The 15748-nt window shown below is 43.2% G+C and overlaps 1 protein-coding gene across 2 annotated transcripts in view; it reads left to right on the top strand.

The window, feature by feature from the left end:
• The window catches only part of ILVBL (ilvB acetolactate synthase like), a 30536-nt gene extending 16442 nt beyond the window's left edge, over nt 1–14094 (top strand). For both annotated transcript variants that reach the window (XM_069741690.1, XM_069741691.1), the window contains exons 9-16: nt 30–166; nt 1194–1328; nt 6741–6855; nt 7095–7264; nt 8707–8777; nt 9376–9447; nt 11224–11329; nt 12781–14094. In XM_069741690.1, coding sequence (XP_069597791.1) covers nt 30–166; nt 1194–1328; nt 6741–6855; nt 7095–7264; nt 8707–8777; nt 9376–9447; nt 11224–11329; nt 12781–12959 — 985 coding nt within the window. In that variant the 3' untranslated portion in view covers nt 12960–14094. The remainder of the gene's footprint in view (nt 1–29; nt 167–1193; nt 1329–6740; nt 6856–7094; nt 7265–8706; nt 8778–9375; nt 9448–11223; nt 11330–12780) is intronic.
• Nucleotides 14095–15748: the final 1654 nt, after the last annotated feature.

The raw sequence follows: 15748 nt of genomic DNA, 5'->3' as shown, positions 1-15748 counted from the left end.
AAAAAAATCCAGTTTTTCTCGTCCTTCAGGAAGGCCTTGGAAACTTTGGGTATCCCGTCTTTCTTGGGTGGAATGGCTAGAGGCATGCTGGGAAGAGACAGCCCCATACATATACGTCAGAATCGAAGGGATGCTCTTAAGGAGGCGGATTTAGTAATCCTGGCTGGTAAGGAGCTGCACCCGGTTAATTATTTTAAAAGAGTAACTAAACTTTCACTTTCCCCAATGAGTGGCTCGGAGAAAAGGATTTTACGGTGAGTACACAAAAATCCCTATTTTTAAAAAATAATATTGTCCAGCATGAAAATTTATGAAACTTTCCAAACCACTTTATTAGGCTATGTCTTCCTTTCCATGTAAAAAAAAAAATGCATGGAAGTTGCTTCCAAGCAGCTCATACTCATTTGGAGTACTGATACTGGCAGTGAGAGGCTCAGCTCAGCATCTGTCTCTAGGGTTAAGCTACTGACGGAGATTGTTAGGGTTAGCAGAACACTTGGGTGTGGAGGAAGGTGTTGACCCTTTTATTGCCATCATCTGTACTTCACATAAGTACGTTCTGTCTTCAGCTGCATTTATATCAGAACTTACTCATTTGGAGTACAGATGATGGCAGTGATGGGTCAGCCCCTGTCTCCTCCTCCTGCTTTATCAGACCAGTCCTCTGCACCAGCTTCTTTCCAGAGTTAATGAGACGTAGTGCCAGAGCTGACCCATCACTGCCATCATCTGTACTCCAAATTGGGGAAAGGCAGGGGTTTGGAAACCACCTACAAATTTTGTAATTTTTTATTTTTTAACATCGAAAAGATAAATCCACTAATAAAGTGATTTTCAAACTTTTATAACTTTCCATGCTGGACAAAATTATTAAACAATAAATAAAACTTTAGTTACACTTTTAAGGGTTATCCTTTATCGTCTTTGGTGAAACTATTTATGTTCAGGTGAAAATTTCACTTCCAGACAGATATCTTTGCGCATAATGATAAAGTTCCAAACTGGGACACATCAATGTTGGGAGAGGTCTAAGGAGATAATTGAAGGTCTCTGAAGTTGTAAACTTGCAGTCAGATTTCAGCTCAAACCATAGGACCATATGGCTGACCATATAAATGGACATCTTTGACTTTTACAACAAGCTCTCTCATTTGTAACCTCATCTCATCGTTCTCGTTTTATTAATAATTTAGGTACAGTGTGTGATTTTCGACTTTCCTATGGCCGTGTGTTGAACAGACGTAGTAAGATCATCGCTGTGAACAGAGACCGCTCTCAGCTCTTGAAGAACTCTGATATGTTTTGGAAGCCAACCGTTGCTATTCAAGGTAATATTTCTAAGTCCAATATGGGAGTATTTTCTTCTTCTTTTATTCTTTTTTTTTTTTTTTTTTTTTCTGGCTTGAGAATATAAATGTAAAGGACTTCTTCCAAGTTATCCCCAATATATAACATGACTTATTGATCGCTGTTGGACCTACTATTGGTGGTATTCCCCATAATTCCAGATCTGTCTGACAGTCCTATAAAGAATGAATGGATCATGTAGGGTTCTGCAGATCCCCGTGCTTGGGACTGGTGTGGGTCCAAATGATTAGTGCGTTATTTCCTATCCATTGGATATGTGATAAATTATAAACTTGGTGCAACATTTTTATTATAAAGATGGAAGACCATGAAAAAATTAAATTGTGGATGTTTCACAGACTGTTCCATTAGATTTATTATTAACCTGACAGAACTACACTAAGACGCACAGTCTATAAAACAAGTTTGTATTATGGATCCAGATTTAGGTCTGTATGCATTAGGCTCTATGTTATATTGACCCTATATTTTTAAAGATGAACTGTCACTTGCTTTAAAAAATCGAATTAATACTTTGTAAAAATCCATGAGCACTTCTGATTCTGCTGCACTTTTCCGTTTAACACCGCATCGTTCCATTGCAGAGATATTCACACTTGTTGCTTTTGGAGCACTATGTGAAATCTCTGCTTGATGTTCCAACGGGATGTTTCTTTAGAGTCTTCTCTGGGGTCATCATGTCTGCCTCCCAAACACTGCCAATTACAGCTCTGCAGCTGTTTCAGATGGTACCGAGTTGTTATCCGCAGAATCTTTGAGGGTGAGGCAAAAGTGAACGTTCCCTGAGAAGACTTTGAAGAAATGCCCAGTTGGACTACAAACAGAGATTTCACATACTGCGTTCCAAAAGCAAAATATGTGAATATCTCCACAATGGAGCGATGCAGTGCAAAATGGAAAAGAGCGGCAGAATCTGTGAGGCTCAGAGAATTTTACAAGATATTCAATTCAGCTTTGTAAAGCAAATAATAGCTTATCTTTGAGAGTAGGCGCATAGCAAAATAGCAGTTTCTCTTCAATTACCGAGGAATAAGTGTGAGATTCTAAAACAGCATTTGGCTATGCTAAAAGCTATTTCTTTCTCGCTTCATTGGGGACACAGGTAACCATGGGTGTATGCTGCTGTCGCTAGGTGGCTGACACTATGCAAATAAAGAATAATAACTCATCCCCGGCAGTATACACCCTCCGACAGGCACCCGGCAACTCAACTCAGTTTTTTGCTTAGTGTCTGTAGGAGGCGAACCTGGATCTAACACCAGATTGGCATTTCTTTTTCTTTCAGGGATTGTGTGTGTTTATTAATCTTTTTCCCTTTTGTTTCAGATACACTTCTGGGTGTTACAGGGTGCAGTTCTTCTCACCCCGATTCCCCGCATTAAGTGACCGAGAGAGCAGTGTGGTATCGCCCACATCGCACCCTCTCAGATCCGTTGGGCAGGACTTTGTTTCATGTCACCCTGGGGTGTTCATGTTTACTTTCGGTGGCCAGTCCTTGCCTTCCCCCCTCTCATCTCTCACCTCAGAGTGGGCTGAGAGGAAGATGGTGGTCACCTGCGGTTTAAGGGGTTGACGCCATCTTCTGCGCCGGTTGATATAGCGCAGGAAGGAGAACCACATCTCCCAGGACCCTTTCTGCCATCAAGGGATCCTGATGCGTTCCTCATCTTCAGGTAGGAAGATCTTCAAGCAACCCCCCCCCCCCAGTCCCTGCTTCGTCGCAATCTCCATGCAAGTGCACTTAACTTTATTATCCAGCAGCACTCGCCGCTGCACGGGTGCTCCGTTACCGGGCTATGGGATTCGGGGACCATCGGGCGCTCTTTTATTTAAATCTCACGCCTCTTTCCTCGCAGCGCGCTTTTTCCACATATTCCTTGATATTCACATGATAGGCTGCTCTGAGGGACCGAAGGAAGCCTTCTTTCAGGCCTACCCTTCACTGGAGAACTAAAGGCCGCTCCTCCAAATCTTCCAGTTCTCGCGACCACAGCTTTTCTTCCAAATGATGGGTCACCCCCACCTGGAAATCTTTCCAGGGTGGGAGGCAGGCTTCTTCTGTTCACAGAGCTTTGGCTATCGGTGATCGACGACGCCTGGGTCAGGGAGATTGTCACATCAGGTTACAAAATAGAATTTTTGTCGCCCCCAGGAAGATGTTTTTTCCTCTCCCGCCCACCCAAACAGCCCTCCCATGTCCCAGGGCTTTTTCAGGCGGTCGATTTCCTTCTTGCCTCAGGGGTAATCGTCCCAGTACCTTCCAGCCAGCGGTTTTCCGGTTTTTACTCAAATCTATTTGTAGTTCTGAAAAAAAGACGGCTCTCTTCGCCCAATCTTGGACTTAAAATGGTTGAACCGCCACCTCCGGGTTCGGCACTTAAAGATGCAGTCCTTGCGCTCTGTGATTGCCTCCATGGAACCGGGAGAATTTCTGTGCTCTGTGGACATTGGGGATGCGTATCTGCACATTCCGATTTGTGTTCAGTATCAGAGGTTCCTTCGTTTCGCGATCCAGGACCAACATTTCCAATTCACGGCTCTTCCTTTCGGCTTGGCGTCCGCCCCCAGAGTCTTGACGAAGGTAATGGCGGGGGTCATGGCCATCCTTCGGTCGAAGGGGATTACAAGAATCCCCATCTCAAGAATCTCCTCGTAAAGGGTCCGTCTCATCGCGACTGCGGTCAGATCACTCTGGACACGTTAACCCGACTCAGTTGGATAATCAACGAACAAAAGTCCACCTTGATTCCGACCCAGCGTCTAGAATTCCTGGGCATGGAATTTGACACCATTCAGGCTTAGGTCTTCCTCCCAAGGGAGAAATTCCTCTCTCTTCGGAGGGGCATCAAAGTCTTAAAGCATCCTACCTCTCTACCTCTACGGCTCGGCATGAGGGTTCTGGGCAAGATGGTCTCTTCCATGGAAGCGGTCCCTTATGCTCAGTTCCACTCTCGCCCTCTCCAGCTGGCCCTTCTGTCAGTTTGGGACAGGAATCCACTCTCCTTAGACCGCCCAGTTTGCCTCCCTCTCGATGTGAGACAGTCTCTCACTTGGTGGATGCTATCCACTTCCATTCTGCACGGGAGATCGTTTCTCCCCCTCCGCTGGCAGGTCATCACCACCGATGCCAGTCTCCAGGGCTGGGGTGCTGTCTTTCTCCACCTCACGGCCCACTGGCGCTGGACTGCTCAAGAGGCACGCCTCCGGATCAATCTCTTGGAAATCAGGGCTTTTTTTCTAGCCCTCCTCTGCTGGCAGCCCCTTCCTCTCAGGAAAACCGGTCCACATTCAGTCGGACAACGCCACAGCTGTGGCTTACATAAACCATCAGGGAGGGACTCGCAGCAAGCAAGTCATGACGGAGGTGGCAAAAGTTCTGCAGTGGGCGGAGAACCACGTTCCCTCCATATCAGCTGTCCACATCCCAGGGGTGGACTATTAGGAAGCCGACTTTCTCAGCCGTCAGGGGCTCATGTTAGGCGAGTGGGCTCTTCTCCCCGCTGTTTTCGACCAGATTTGCCTAAGGTGGGGTGTGCCGGACGTTGACCTAATGGCCTCCCGAGCAAACCACAAGGTTCCCCAGTACGTATCCAGATCCCGGGATCTGAGGGCCGTCTGCTGCGATGCTCTCGTAATCTCGTGGGCCCAGTTTCAGATGCCTTACCTGTTCCCGCCTCTTTACTTGCTTCCAAGGGTTGTAAAAAAGCTAGTCAGAGGGAGTTCCCGTTCTCTTAGCAGCTACAGATTGGCGCCGCAGGTTCTGGTACGCAGAGCTAGTGAACATGTTATCGGACGTACCTTGGAGGCTTCCAGACCGTCCAGATCTTCTATCGCAGGGTCCCCTCTTCCACCCGAGTTCTCGGTCTCTGAATTTAATGGTATGGCCGTTGAGGCCGCGATCCTGAAGGACGCAGGTTTTTCTCAACGAGTCATACAAACCATGATAAGAGCTAGGAAACCGGCATCTTCCCGTATATACCATAGATGTTGGAAGGCCTTTTTCCGATGGTGTGACGTCAACGGTCTATCCCCTATGGTTTTTTCCCTTCCTTCGCTTCTCGGATTTCTTCAGTCTGGTCTAGATTCGAACTTCTCCCTGAGCACGTTAAAGGGTCCGGTTTCTGCCTTGTTAATTCTTTCAAAGAGACCTTCCTTCAGGGGGTTGCTCATGTTGCACCTCCTTACCATCCTCCGGTCGCTCCTTGGGACCTCAACCTTGTGCTCGGCACCCTCCAGTGTACGCCTTTTGAACTGATTCGGGACATCTCTTTTTCGCTTCTTTCCTAGAAAGTAGTTCTTTTGGTTGCCATCACCTCAATCAGGAGAGTTTCCGAGTTGGCGGCATTGTCCTGTCGTTCTCCCTTTCTGGTCCTTCATCAGGACAAAGTTGTCCTTCAGCCTGTCCCTTCTTTTTTTACCAAAGGTGGTTTCGACTTTTCACATCAATGAAGACATCGTCCTTCCTTTTTTTTGTGCCCTTCCCCAGTATATCCTTTGGAGAAATCTCTCCACAATTTGGATGTGGTCTGGGCTATCCGAGTCTACCTTGCCAGAACTGCTCCTTTTCGTCAGTCCGACCCTGCTTGTCATCTCGGAAGGTTGTCAGAAGTGGCTCCATGCCTTTAAGTTCACAATTGCTAGGTGGATCCGTTCGGCGGTGCTGGAGGCACACCGTGTTCAAGACAAACAGCCTCCCCCAGGGGTGAGGGCTCACTCTACCCTGGCTGTGGGAGCTTCTTGGGCTGTTCGTCACCAAGCTACGGCCTCGCAGGTTTGCAAGGCCGCAACTTGGTTGTCCATCCACACCTTTGTGAAATTCTACAAGGTGCACTTTCAGGCTTCTGCGGATGCAGGCCTGGGTACGAAGATACTGCAGGCAGCGGTTTTGCACCAGCCGACCTAGTTTTCTATTCTTATTATCCCGCCCTGGGGACTGCTTCTGGACGTCCCATGGTTACCTGTGTCTCCCAATGAAGCGAGAGAGAGGGATTTTTGGTTCTTACCGTAAAATCTTTCTTGAAGCCTTCATTGGGGACCCAGCACCCTCCCTTTTTATGTTGTACCATATTGGCCAACGTGCCGTTGTTGTGGGTTGGTACATAGGTTGAGTTTTTTGTATACTCGTTCCTACTCCTGCTTTTGCACCAACTGAGTTGCCGGGTGCCTGTCGGAGGGTGTATACTGCCGGGGAGGAGTTATTTTTTGCATAGTGTCAGCCTCCTAGCGACAGCAGCATACACCGATGGTTACCAGTGTCCCCCAATGAAGGCTCCAAGAAAGAGATTTTATGGTAAGAACCAAAAATCCCTCTTTCTTGTATCGAAATAACTGTCTTCTCAGTAGACGTTTCTCAGACTGTTTTTCCCTTCTAGGAGATGCTGGATCATTCATAGTTAGTCTTGCAGAAGGACTCCGCGGATACACATGTCCCTCAGACTGGACAGAAGGCCTTAAGGCTGGAGACATCAGTAAAGAGAAGGCAAACGAGTAATGTATCACCATTACAGATGGAAATGCCCTGGATTTTTCTCTTTTTTTATATGTTGTTATGGATTCAATGTTGAGCTGAGATATCAGCACTTCCAAATTGCATTTTTTTTACCTGCTCTCGATCAGTAATGGCTCGTAGATGTGACAGTTGGCAATCCGGTAAATAGGTGATAAGCTGTGTAGACTAGAATAAATATTTAACAATGGCTCCTTTCTTTTAATTTATTATCCTGCAGAAAAAAGGCTGAAGAGAAAACTGAACGGCATCTAAATCCTCTGAAAGTTTTGCATCTGGTGGAAGAAGCTCTGCCGGAAGACAGTATCATAGTAGCAGATGGTGGGGACTTTGTAGGTAGCGCTGCTTACATTCTGCGTCCAAGAGGACCTCTGCGCTGGCTGGATCCAGGTAATATTAATGAACGAAGCTGCCATCACTTCATATATTTCCATTCATGTCTTGTCAAGGTTGCCTTTTTTTCCTTTTAAACAGTCCCTGTGCCTTAGTGTCTTTCCATGTGGTAAGAGCCAGGTATTGGAGATTTGTATGACCAGATCCAGCGGCATCTTCGCTAATCTGTAGCCGTCTCCTATCCACCAGCATCCACAACCCCTCTTTTTTTGATTATTCAGCCTGACACGGCATCATTATTGCAGCATGAGGTACTTGACCACTGTGCCAAGCCGGCTAATCAAAGGAAGAACCACGGATGATTCCAGGTAGGAGGTGATCAGGTCTCCTGTCCAGTAGCAACATAAAATTGACATTACCGATGGACCAGGTCCTGAGAATTCAGAGCATTTCTACTAGGTTTATCAATTTTCACAATTCTGGGTACTGAGGTCCCTTGGACACTTCTATGGTCACTTTTATGTCCTCTGCATGCACCCCAACGTCTAATGCTGGTATTAGTAACTAGTCCATAATTTACCAATCTCAAAAAGTGTCTGCGAGGTTCCTAGGGAGAAAAAAAAAAAAAACAGGAAACCTCCCTGAAGAGTTGTCAGATTTCCCAGAAGCTGCTGAAACCTCACGGAAAATAGGTTTCGGGAGGATTAGATGTTTGTCAAAATGCACATCTAGGGGCATGGCATGGAAGAGGTAAGTAGGGTCTGGGAAGAGATGTCTTGGGGGTATGTTCTGAAAAAGAGGCATGGCTATAAAGACAAATATTTACGTTTCTGCTGGACAGACATGATAAAATTGACAAATATGTCTGGATAAGTCCAAGAATGAAGGTGGTATCTAGTCAAAAAGAACCATGCCTTTGTGCTTTGCCTACAGTCATTAAAGGGGTATTCTAATATTATTAAATTACATTAGTTAGACAACATAAAAATATGCAAGTTTGCAGTTGACTTCTTTTTCTAGCTGCTGTTATTATCCTGCAATTAGAGCTTTTATTTTACATAGTGTACAGCATGTTTCCATCAAGCTTGGCCACCAAAGCTTGCATGAGAGTACGCATCAGTATAAATCCAGGAGAGGAGTTAACTCCTAAGATCCCAGCCACCTCTCTCTAGTCTATTTATTTCTGTACAACAGTTAGCTGTTTACCTGTCACCAGATTTCACAATGCAAACTGCGTACATTATTACTGAGATTTTAGGCCTGATAAGGCTGCTGTATTTACATTAAAAATCCATGTTAGAGTGGCTGTATAATCCTTTCAGAAAGTTTTACAAAATCCCCACCCCTTTAGCCTGATTGACAGCTCCTCAGTGTCCCTCCTCCCTGGTGCTGCCGAGATTCAAATCCTCAGATATAACAATCTTTTTATTCTATCCCGCTCTGAGTAACAGATTTGTGGAGACACGGATGCAACTCAATGACTTCTCTTTTCACTTCAGGTGCTTTTGGTACTTTGGGAGTTGGAGGAGGATTTGCTTTGGGAGCCAAACTTTGTCGGCCAGAATCAGAGGTACTAGAACTCTCAATGGTCTAAACGGAGTCTTAGGACCCAATTTCAATTTTTAATTTGTGCATTTTTTTTGTTGGGTTTTTAGTGTTTTGCAACTTTTATTTTATTTTTTTTGCACCTTTTCATCTTTCCATTTGTGCTTTTTTTTGGAGTTCTTTTGTCTTTTGTTCATTTTTTTTTTTAAGTTTGCCACTGTTAATAGGTTTTATAGATATTTTCTCCGGATTCATTATTTGCATATACTTTTGAAAAGTCACCAATATACTCTAGTTCCCACATGATTTGATGTAAGTTAGATATTTTGGTTTAGTCTTTGCTCCATTTTGCGAAACATGATTCATATTTTTTTTTTTTTTTGTACTGAACAGTCCAGAAAAAAACAAAACAATAAAAAAAATAAATAAATAAATAAAAAGCATTTTTAACTTTGTTCAAAATTCATGAATCGAATGCGCCATTTTGAAGAATTTGGGGTAACAAAATACAAAATATCAAAGATAAGATAAAAATGAAAATGATAAATTTGGGCCCTTATTTTTACCTTTAAATAACTCTTATGATTTTATTTTTACAATTTTTTTTTTTTTTTTCTTTTAAGGTTTGGGTTGTATTTGGAGATGGCTCGTTGGGATACAGTATTGTAGAGTATGACACATACACTCGCCATAAGGTGAGCTATGTTCTGTAATTTTGTTAGAAAATGTTCTAATCTTCATAGTTTACAGTCAAAGTAATCGTCTTTATTGTTTTTATTTCATCAATCAATAATGCACATGAAAATAAGCAAATTTGTAATATCTTATCCGAGAGATCTGATTCTTTCTACTGCATTTAAAATTCTATGGAGGAGGAGCTAAAAGAAGACTAAAACCATAGTTACAGTTCTCCGTAGAACTTTATGATCACCAACTGTCATCTCCCATCTCATTGATGGAAAAATCTGTAGTCACTGAAAACATATTATACCTGTGAAATGAGAATTTTGAGAGTGAAGAATCAGTCCAGGAGAAGATAGAAGCAGATTTCTTTCATCGGATATATGGAAAAGTTTCTTATTTTCATGTCCATTATTCATTTATGAAAATGTTATCAATGGGGGTCTAATCATTGTGAATGCCTACCCCTTCCCCCCCCCCCCAATTATCCTGAGAATTAGGTGATGGAAGCCAAGAACCCGCCTCTGCAGACCCTTATCTTGAATAAAGCATAGGTGCACATGTTCCACCTCTGCTTCATTCATTGTCTATAGGACTTTGTGAAATAACCAAGCTTTATACTTTGCTTTCTCTCCCATAGGCAATGAATGGGGCGGTGGTCAAGCATGCGCACCTCTTCTTCATTCAGGGTGGGGCTCTGCAGAACCAGGTTCCAGAGCCTCCATATTGGGATCAATCAGAACCCAATGAACAGTAAATCATTTCCTTTGCTAGCAATAAACCTATAATGGGTTTAATTTGTATTACAGAAATGGCTGCACAAGTGGACATGGCTTTAAAAAAAAAAAAATGGAAAAAGATAATACTATGGTCACGTACCCGCTTCTCGGTACGTGACTTGGGGTTGCGCCTGCAAGGGTTAATCTATCTCCTCTCACTCAGTCCAGCATTCAACCTCTGTCCTATGCTGTAATGGGAGCATAAGTCATACACTGTCACAGGCCACACACCCTTCTCATGCACGCTGCCACCACTCACCAAACACACGGGCGATGAGTCCCGGAAATATTACTAATACTGTCTACCAATCATAAGGATCACACACTTTAAGGCTATGGATTCTTTAGAGCATACAAAGTTCAGACTTATTAAAGTTTTAAGCTTTAATAGAAAAGGTACAGTGCTTACAATTAAAAAGGGTATAAAAATATGGGAATAAAAAGTGACATACAAATATGCAAAAACAGTGATAAAATAAAGGGATAAAAGTTACAGAAATATCGAACTTTGCATTCTGGTTCTCTGTCCCTGAGGGAGGGAGAAATATGGAATGGCTCACATCAGCTTTCCAGGCTGCCCCCACATGTGAACATCTTTCTTTGTGTGTAGGCCTAATTTATAGTCAGCCTAGAGGTCAAATTTCTAAACCAGCGTCTCATGTTAATATTATAATTGCTGGTTTGTGACTGTACCATGGCCACTGCACCAATGAATATAATATTTTCTCTGAAACTCTTTTTGTCACGTTTCTCATAGATGGATAGTGTCAGGCTGTAATTGATATCTCTCATCAAAAGAGCCAGAAGGTGTGAAACGTTTCCCCTTCCTGGTTCTTTGCAAGGCCCCCTGGCGAGATTGGAGACAGGAGACTGCCTTTTCAGGATAACATGTGCTGTGACCCCTGTGAGACCTGCAGCCTCAGGACAGATGTTAAATTACTGCTAGTCATACATTCATACCTGTGCATATTTCACTACAAGTATAGTAATGGATGACCTCTTGCCTTCCAGACTCCCATTATTTCCATTGTTGGAAATGATGCCTGCTGGAGCCAGATCTCTCGGGAGCAAGTTCCTATGCTGGGGAGCAATGTTGCATGTGGTCTGGCTTTTAATGGTAAGATATGCCGGAGTCTTGTCTTTTCTTGCTGCTCTAGCACATGACCGTGTATGTTGTGTTGACTGTTCGTGGTGCCACTAAGCCATATTGTATATCCTCTGACCATTTAGGTTGACCTCCATGGACCAGCTTCTTTTTCAGTACTAACTATAAGAGTATGTTATACAATGGACTAAATAAAGTAAAACCTACCCGTCGTACAGATCCCCTGCACTTCTAACATTTCACAGGTTGAAATTGGTTCCATACATCATCTTCTTGCTGTATAGACATGTGACCACTGCAGCAAATGGCTAAGTGCAGTGCTGACCAATGTATGACCACTGTGGCCAGTGACTGACTGCAGCAGTCAAAGGCTTGCACAGCCATCACAGGGTGTGCAAAAACGTTGGGTGTGCCATATTAGGTGTACGCTGATCGGCTAAACCAAAGGCAGGTGAACTTACCAACATGCTTGGGATTTAAGGCAGCAGGGTGAACAGTCACTTCTAGAAGTGCATGGGTTGGAAGCAAGGAAAATGCAAACTGTGGCTGGCCTCCATTATGATTTTGACCAGGCCCAAATATTGATGGCTAGATGACTGTCAGGGCATCTCCAAAATGACATATCTTGTGGGGTATTACCGGTATGATGTGGTCCATATCTACCAAAAATGATCCATGGGTGGACATCTAGTTTCAGGGTTATGAGCACGCAAGGCTCACTGTGCATGGGAAGTGAAGGCTAGCCTGTCTGGTCCAACAAAAAGAGCAACTGGAGGAGAAACTACTAAAAAGTTACTACTGGCTGTGATAAAAAGTTGTCAGACTGCACTCCTTGCTGAGTGTTGGGCTGCGTAGCTGCAGGCCGGTCATGGTGCCCAACAATAGAACCTGCAATGGGTTCAAGAGCATGGAGCAATGGTAGACGTTGACCATGTTTTCTTTTACGTCATGTGGATGGCGGGTAGGGAAGAGATGGGACCAGTATACATTATCAGGAAGAAGACCAGATAGTAGGCGCAATGTGTGGTATTGGCATCATGTGGTTGACACTGTGACAGGCATCCCTTATCTTGTAAAGACCATGCACACGTCTCCATGGCAGTTTCATTCCATAATGGCAGAGGTCTCTATTAGTCGGATAATGGGTCCTGTTACATTGCAAAACTCAAGCTCGGGAATGGTTAGAGGAATATGACAAGAAGATCAAGGCGTCAGCTTGATCAAGCAAGTGTGGGATGTTCTAGAAAAAGAAATCTGATCCATGGAGGCCAAAGCTCTCTACTAACGTCTTGGGGATGAACACCTTGTCAGGTCAAGGTCTTAATGGGTCAAAGCGATGTTGACAACACAACTGGGACCTACACAGTATGAGTCACGTGGCTGATCGGGTGGTCGTTACTGACCCCCACTCTCTTATCTATGAGTGAAGGAGCTGTTTTCAACCATACTTTACTTCTGTGCAGATTACCATGTTGTGGCCGACGGTTTTGGAGGTAAAGGTTTCCTGGTCACTCGACAAGATGAAGACAGAATAGCTGACATCCTCAAGGAGGCTCAAGACGCGTCCCGAAAGGGGAAAGCTGCACTGATCAATGTGCTTATTGGAAGAACCAATTTCCGAGAAGGCTCCATCTCTGTATAAACTCAATAATGATGAAAGGGCAGTATCCATATACCAAACGTACATGAATGGTTGAGCTCGCTGAACCTATTCTTAGACCCTCTACCTTACTTTTATGAGCTTTTAGTGATTGTGAGGCTCTACAGATTGCTTCATAGAGATTTAAAGTGAATCTTTTTATCATCGTATTGTTTTAGGGGCCCAACATTTTATTCCTAATATATCTTTATAGATTTCAAATTCTGTACATATTCATAATTTAAAATGTAAAATTCAGGCTTCCTGTAGTCACCACCAGGGGGAGCACAAGAGCGAATTCACTCTGTGTATACAGTAAGCTCCCTCTAGTGGTGGCTGCAGGCTGCCTAAATATTACATGTTAAAGGGAACCTGTTATCACATAATAAACCCCTAATTCACAGTGTCCTGCAGGATGGTCATCCTGTATGGTAGGTTACGAGCTCATCATCTCCTCTTCTCACACTTTTTTTTTTTTTTTCTCAATTTTTCCTCTTCTCACACTCTCTTTTTTTTTTTTCTTTTCTCACTCTTTTTTTTTTTTGGGTAAAGCTTGGCATAAAGGGAAACTCATCTGATTTCTTTCAATTTCCCAGATATTCCCACTCCTCCAGCAGGATAGACACCGTTGTAACTTCTCTCTGCTATCGCAGGTCCTCAAAACAAATCCGATGTATCCCCCTGTTGAGCTAATAAACTAATACATTGCATATTTTACTTCAACCCTATAGCCTCATGTCTACAGTTATAGGGAGCATGGCTTGGTTTAGGGGACCGAGTTATAACTTTTTTATTTTTTTAGCTAATGTCTAACCAATACAGAATGTGGGGCAAGATTTTCTCAGGTAAAAACTGCGGACACAAGTGTGAACCAAGACTTCCCATGAATGTCGATGTTTTACGGTTATTACCATTCTTTTAAATATTTTTTCACATTTAATTATTCTGATAACGGTAACTCAACCAGATGTTAATTGCAGACTTATTTATTAATTAAAAATTTGTTTTTTACTTTTTTTTAATTTTTTATTTTTTTTATTTTAGAAATATGGTATGTATAAAAATAAAGGTGTCATCGCCAGTCATGCTCCTGCTGCTTAAGTTGATTTGAAGGAATTTTCCTATTTTCTGTATTATTAAAAAAAAAAAAAAAAAAAGGAAAAGCCTAGAGGGGAAGGTTCACTAATTGCAACTATATTTTCCATTATATAATTATTATATAATATATTTTGTGTTCGTAAAGTCATGGTGCACTTTTGACCAGTCACAGGATCTATTTATAGTTTACATTTTGGCGCCCTTACATTTTGGCGCCCTTTCTGTGGCCCTTTCATATCAGACCTGTTCATGAGGAGAGATAACCAGAACCAATCAAACAACACAAACTCATTTAAGCCGTTGCTGAGCCCCCAGTCAGATTAGCCCCTGATAAACTGGACTCTGATCAATACACTGCCAGGTCTGTGACATCATGCAACCACAAGCTTATGCCAACCGTGTGGTTTTCCATGCCAGTCGAGAGGTGGACGGTACAGAGGAAAGCTGAGTGTGTTTTGTGGATCGCTAAATTCGAATCCGTGACAAAAGTGCTACGTGTTTATAACGAAGCGTCACCACATAGGAATAACATTACTCTCTGGAGTAAGCAGTTGAAGGAAACCGGCAGTTTGGTGGAAAAACCCCGCTCTGGTAGACCATCAGTCAGTGACGAGTCTGTAGAGGCTATACGGGATAGCTACTTAAGGAGCCCTAAATAATCTGTGTGTGCGCGACAATAACACCTAAGCAAGACTACACTTCATAAGGTATTAAAGAAACGTCTCTGTTTTACGGGGTACAAATTACGGCTGTTGCACGCTATCAAACCGGCAGATAGACCCAAACAAGACGCATTTGCTACAGATAAGCTTCAGGAGATCGACAATGATGCCAGATTTTTGCAGAAGATTGTATTTAGCGATGAGGTGACCTTCCATATCGGTGGACATGTTCATCACCATAACGTCCGAATATGGGCTGCTTGAACGTCCTCATACCTACGTTGAGTACGAACGTAACACCCCTAAAGTGAACGTGTGGTGTGGCCTGATGCATGATAAGGTGATAGGCCCATTTTTTGTCACGGAGGGGTCTGTGACGGCAAACACGTATCTTGACATGTTGGAATTGTATGCAGTGCCACAATTTCCAGAAGGTGTCGTCTTTCAACCGGACGGCGCTCCTCCACACTATGCCACCATTGTTCGGGAGTTTCTGGATAGAACATTCCCCCGGCGGTGGATAGGCAGGGGTTCTGTCAAGCCATGGCCACCACGATCCCCGTATCTGAGGCCCTTAAACTTTTACTTTTGGGGTTACGTGAAGCAACATGTGTACATTGAACGTATAAACGACATTAATCACTTAAAACGGAGAATCACAGACATTATTAACTCTGTTACACCAGACGTCCTTACCTGTGTGTGGCAAGAACTTCACTATTCTTTGGATGGGTGTAGGGCATCAAATGGAGCCCACATCGAACTGCACTGAATAGGTATGAAACTGAGAGAGTTTTTCTTTTATTTGGAGCAGATTTCACATTTCTATCATTTTTTTTTGTTGCTTTCCAGTGACTGGTCAAAAGTGCACCATGACTTTACGGACACACTGTATATAAAATTATAACTATACAGGTCCTTCTCAAAAAATTAGCATATAGTGTTAAATTTCATTATTTACCATAATGTAATGATTACAATTAAACTTTCATATATTATAGATTCATTATCCACCAACTGAAATTTGTCAGG

The sequence above is a fragment of the Ranitomeya imitator genome, chromosome 10, assembly GCF_032444005.1.
Source record: "Ranitomeya imitator isolate aRanImi1 chromosome 10, aRanImi1.pri, whole genome shotgun sequence".
In the NCBI taxonomy this organism is placed as follows: domain Eukaryota; kingdom Metazoa; phylum Chordata; class Amphibia; order Anura; family Dendrobatidae; genus Ranitomeya; species Ranitomeya imitator.
This window is presented reverse-complemented; position numbering and strand designations above follow the sequence as displayed.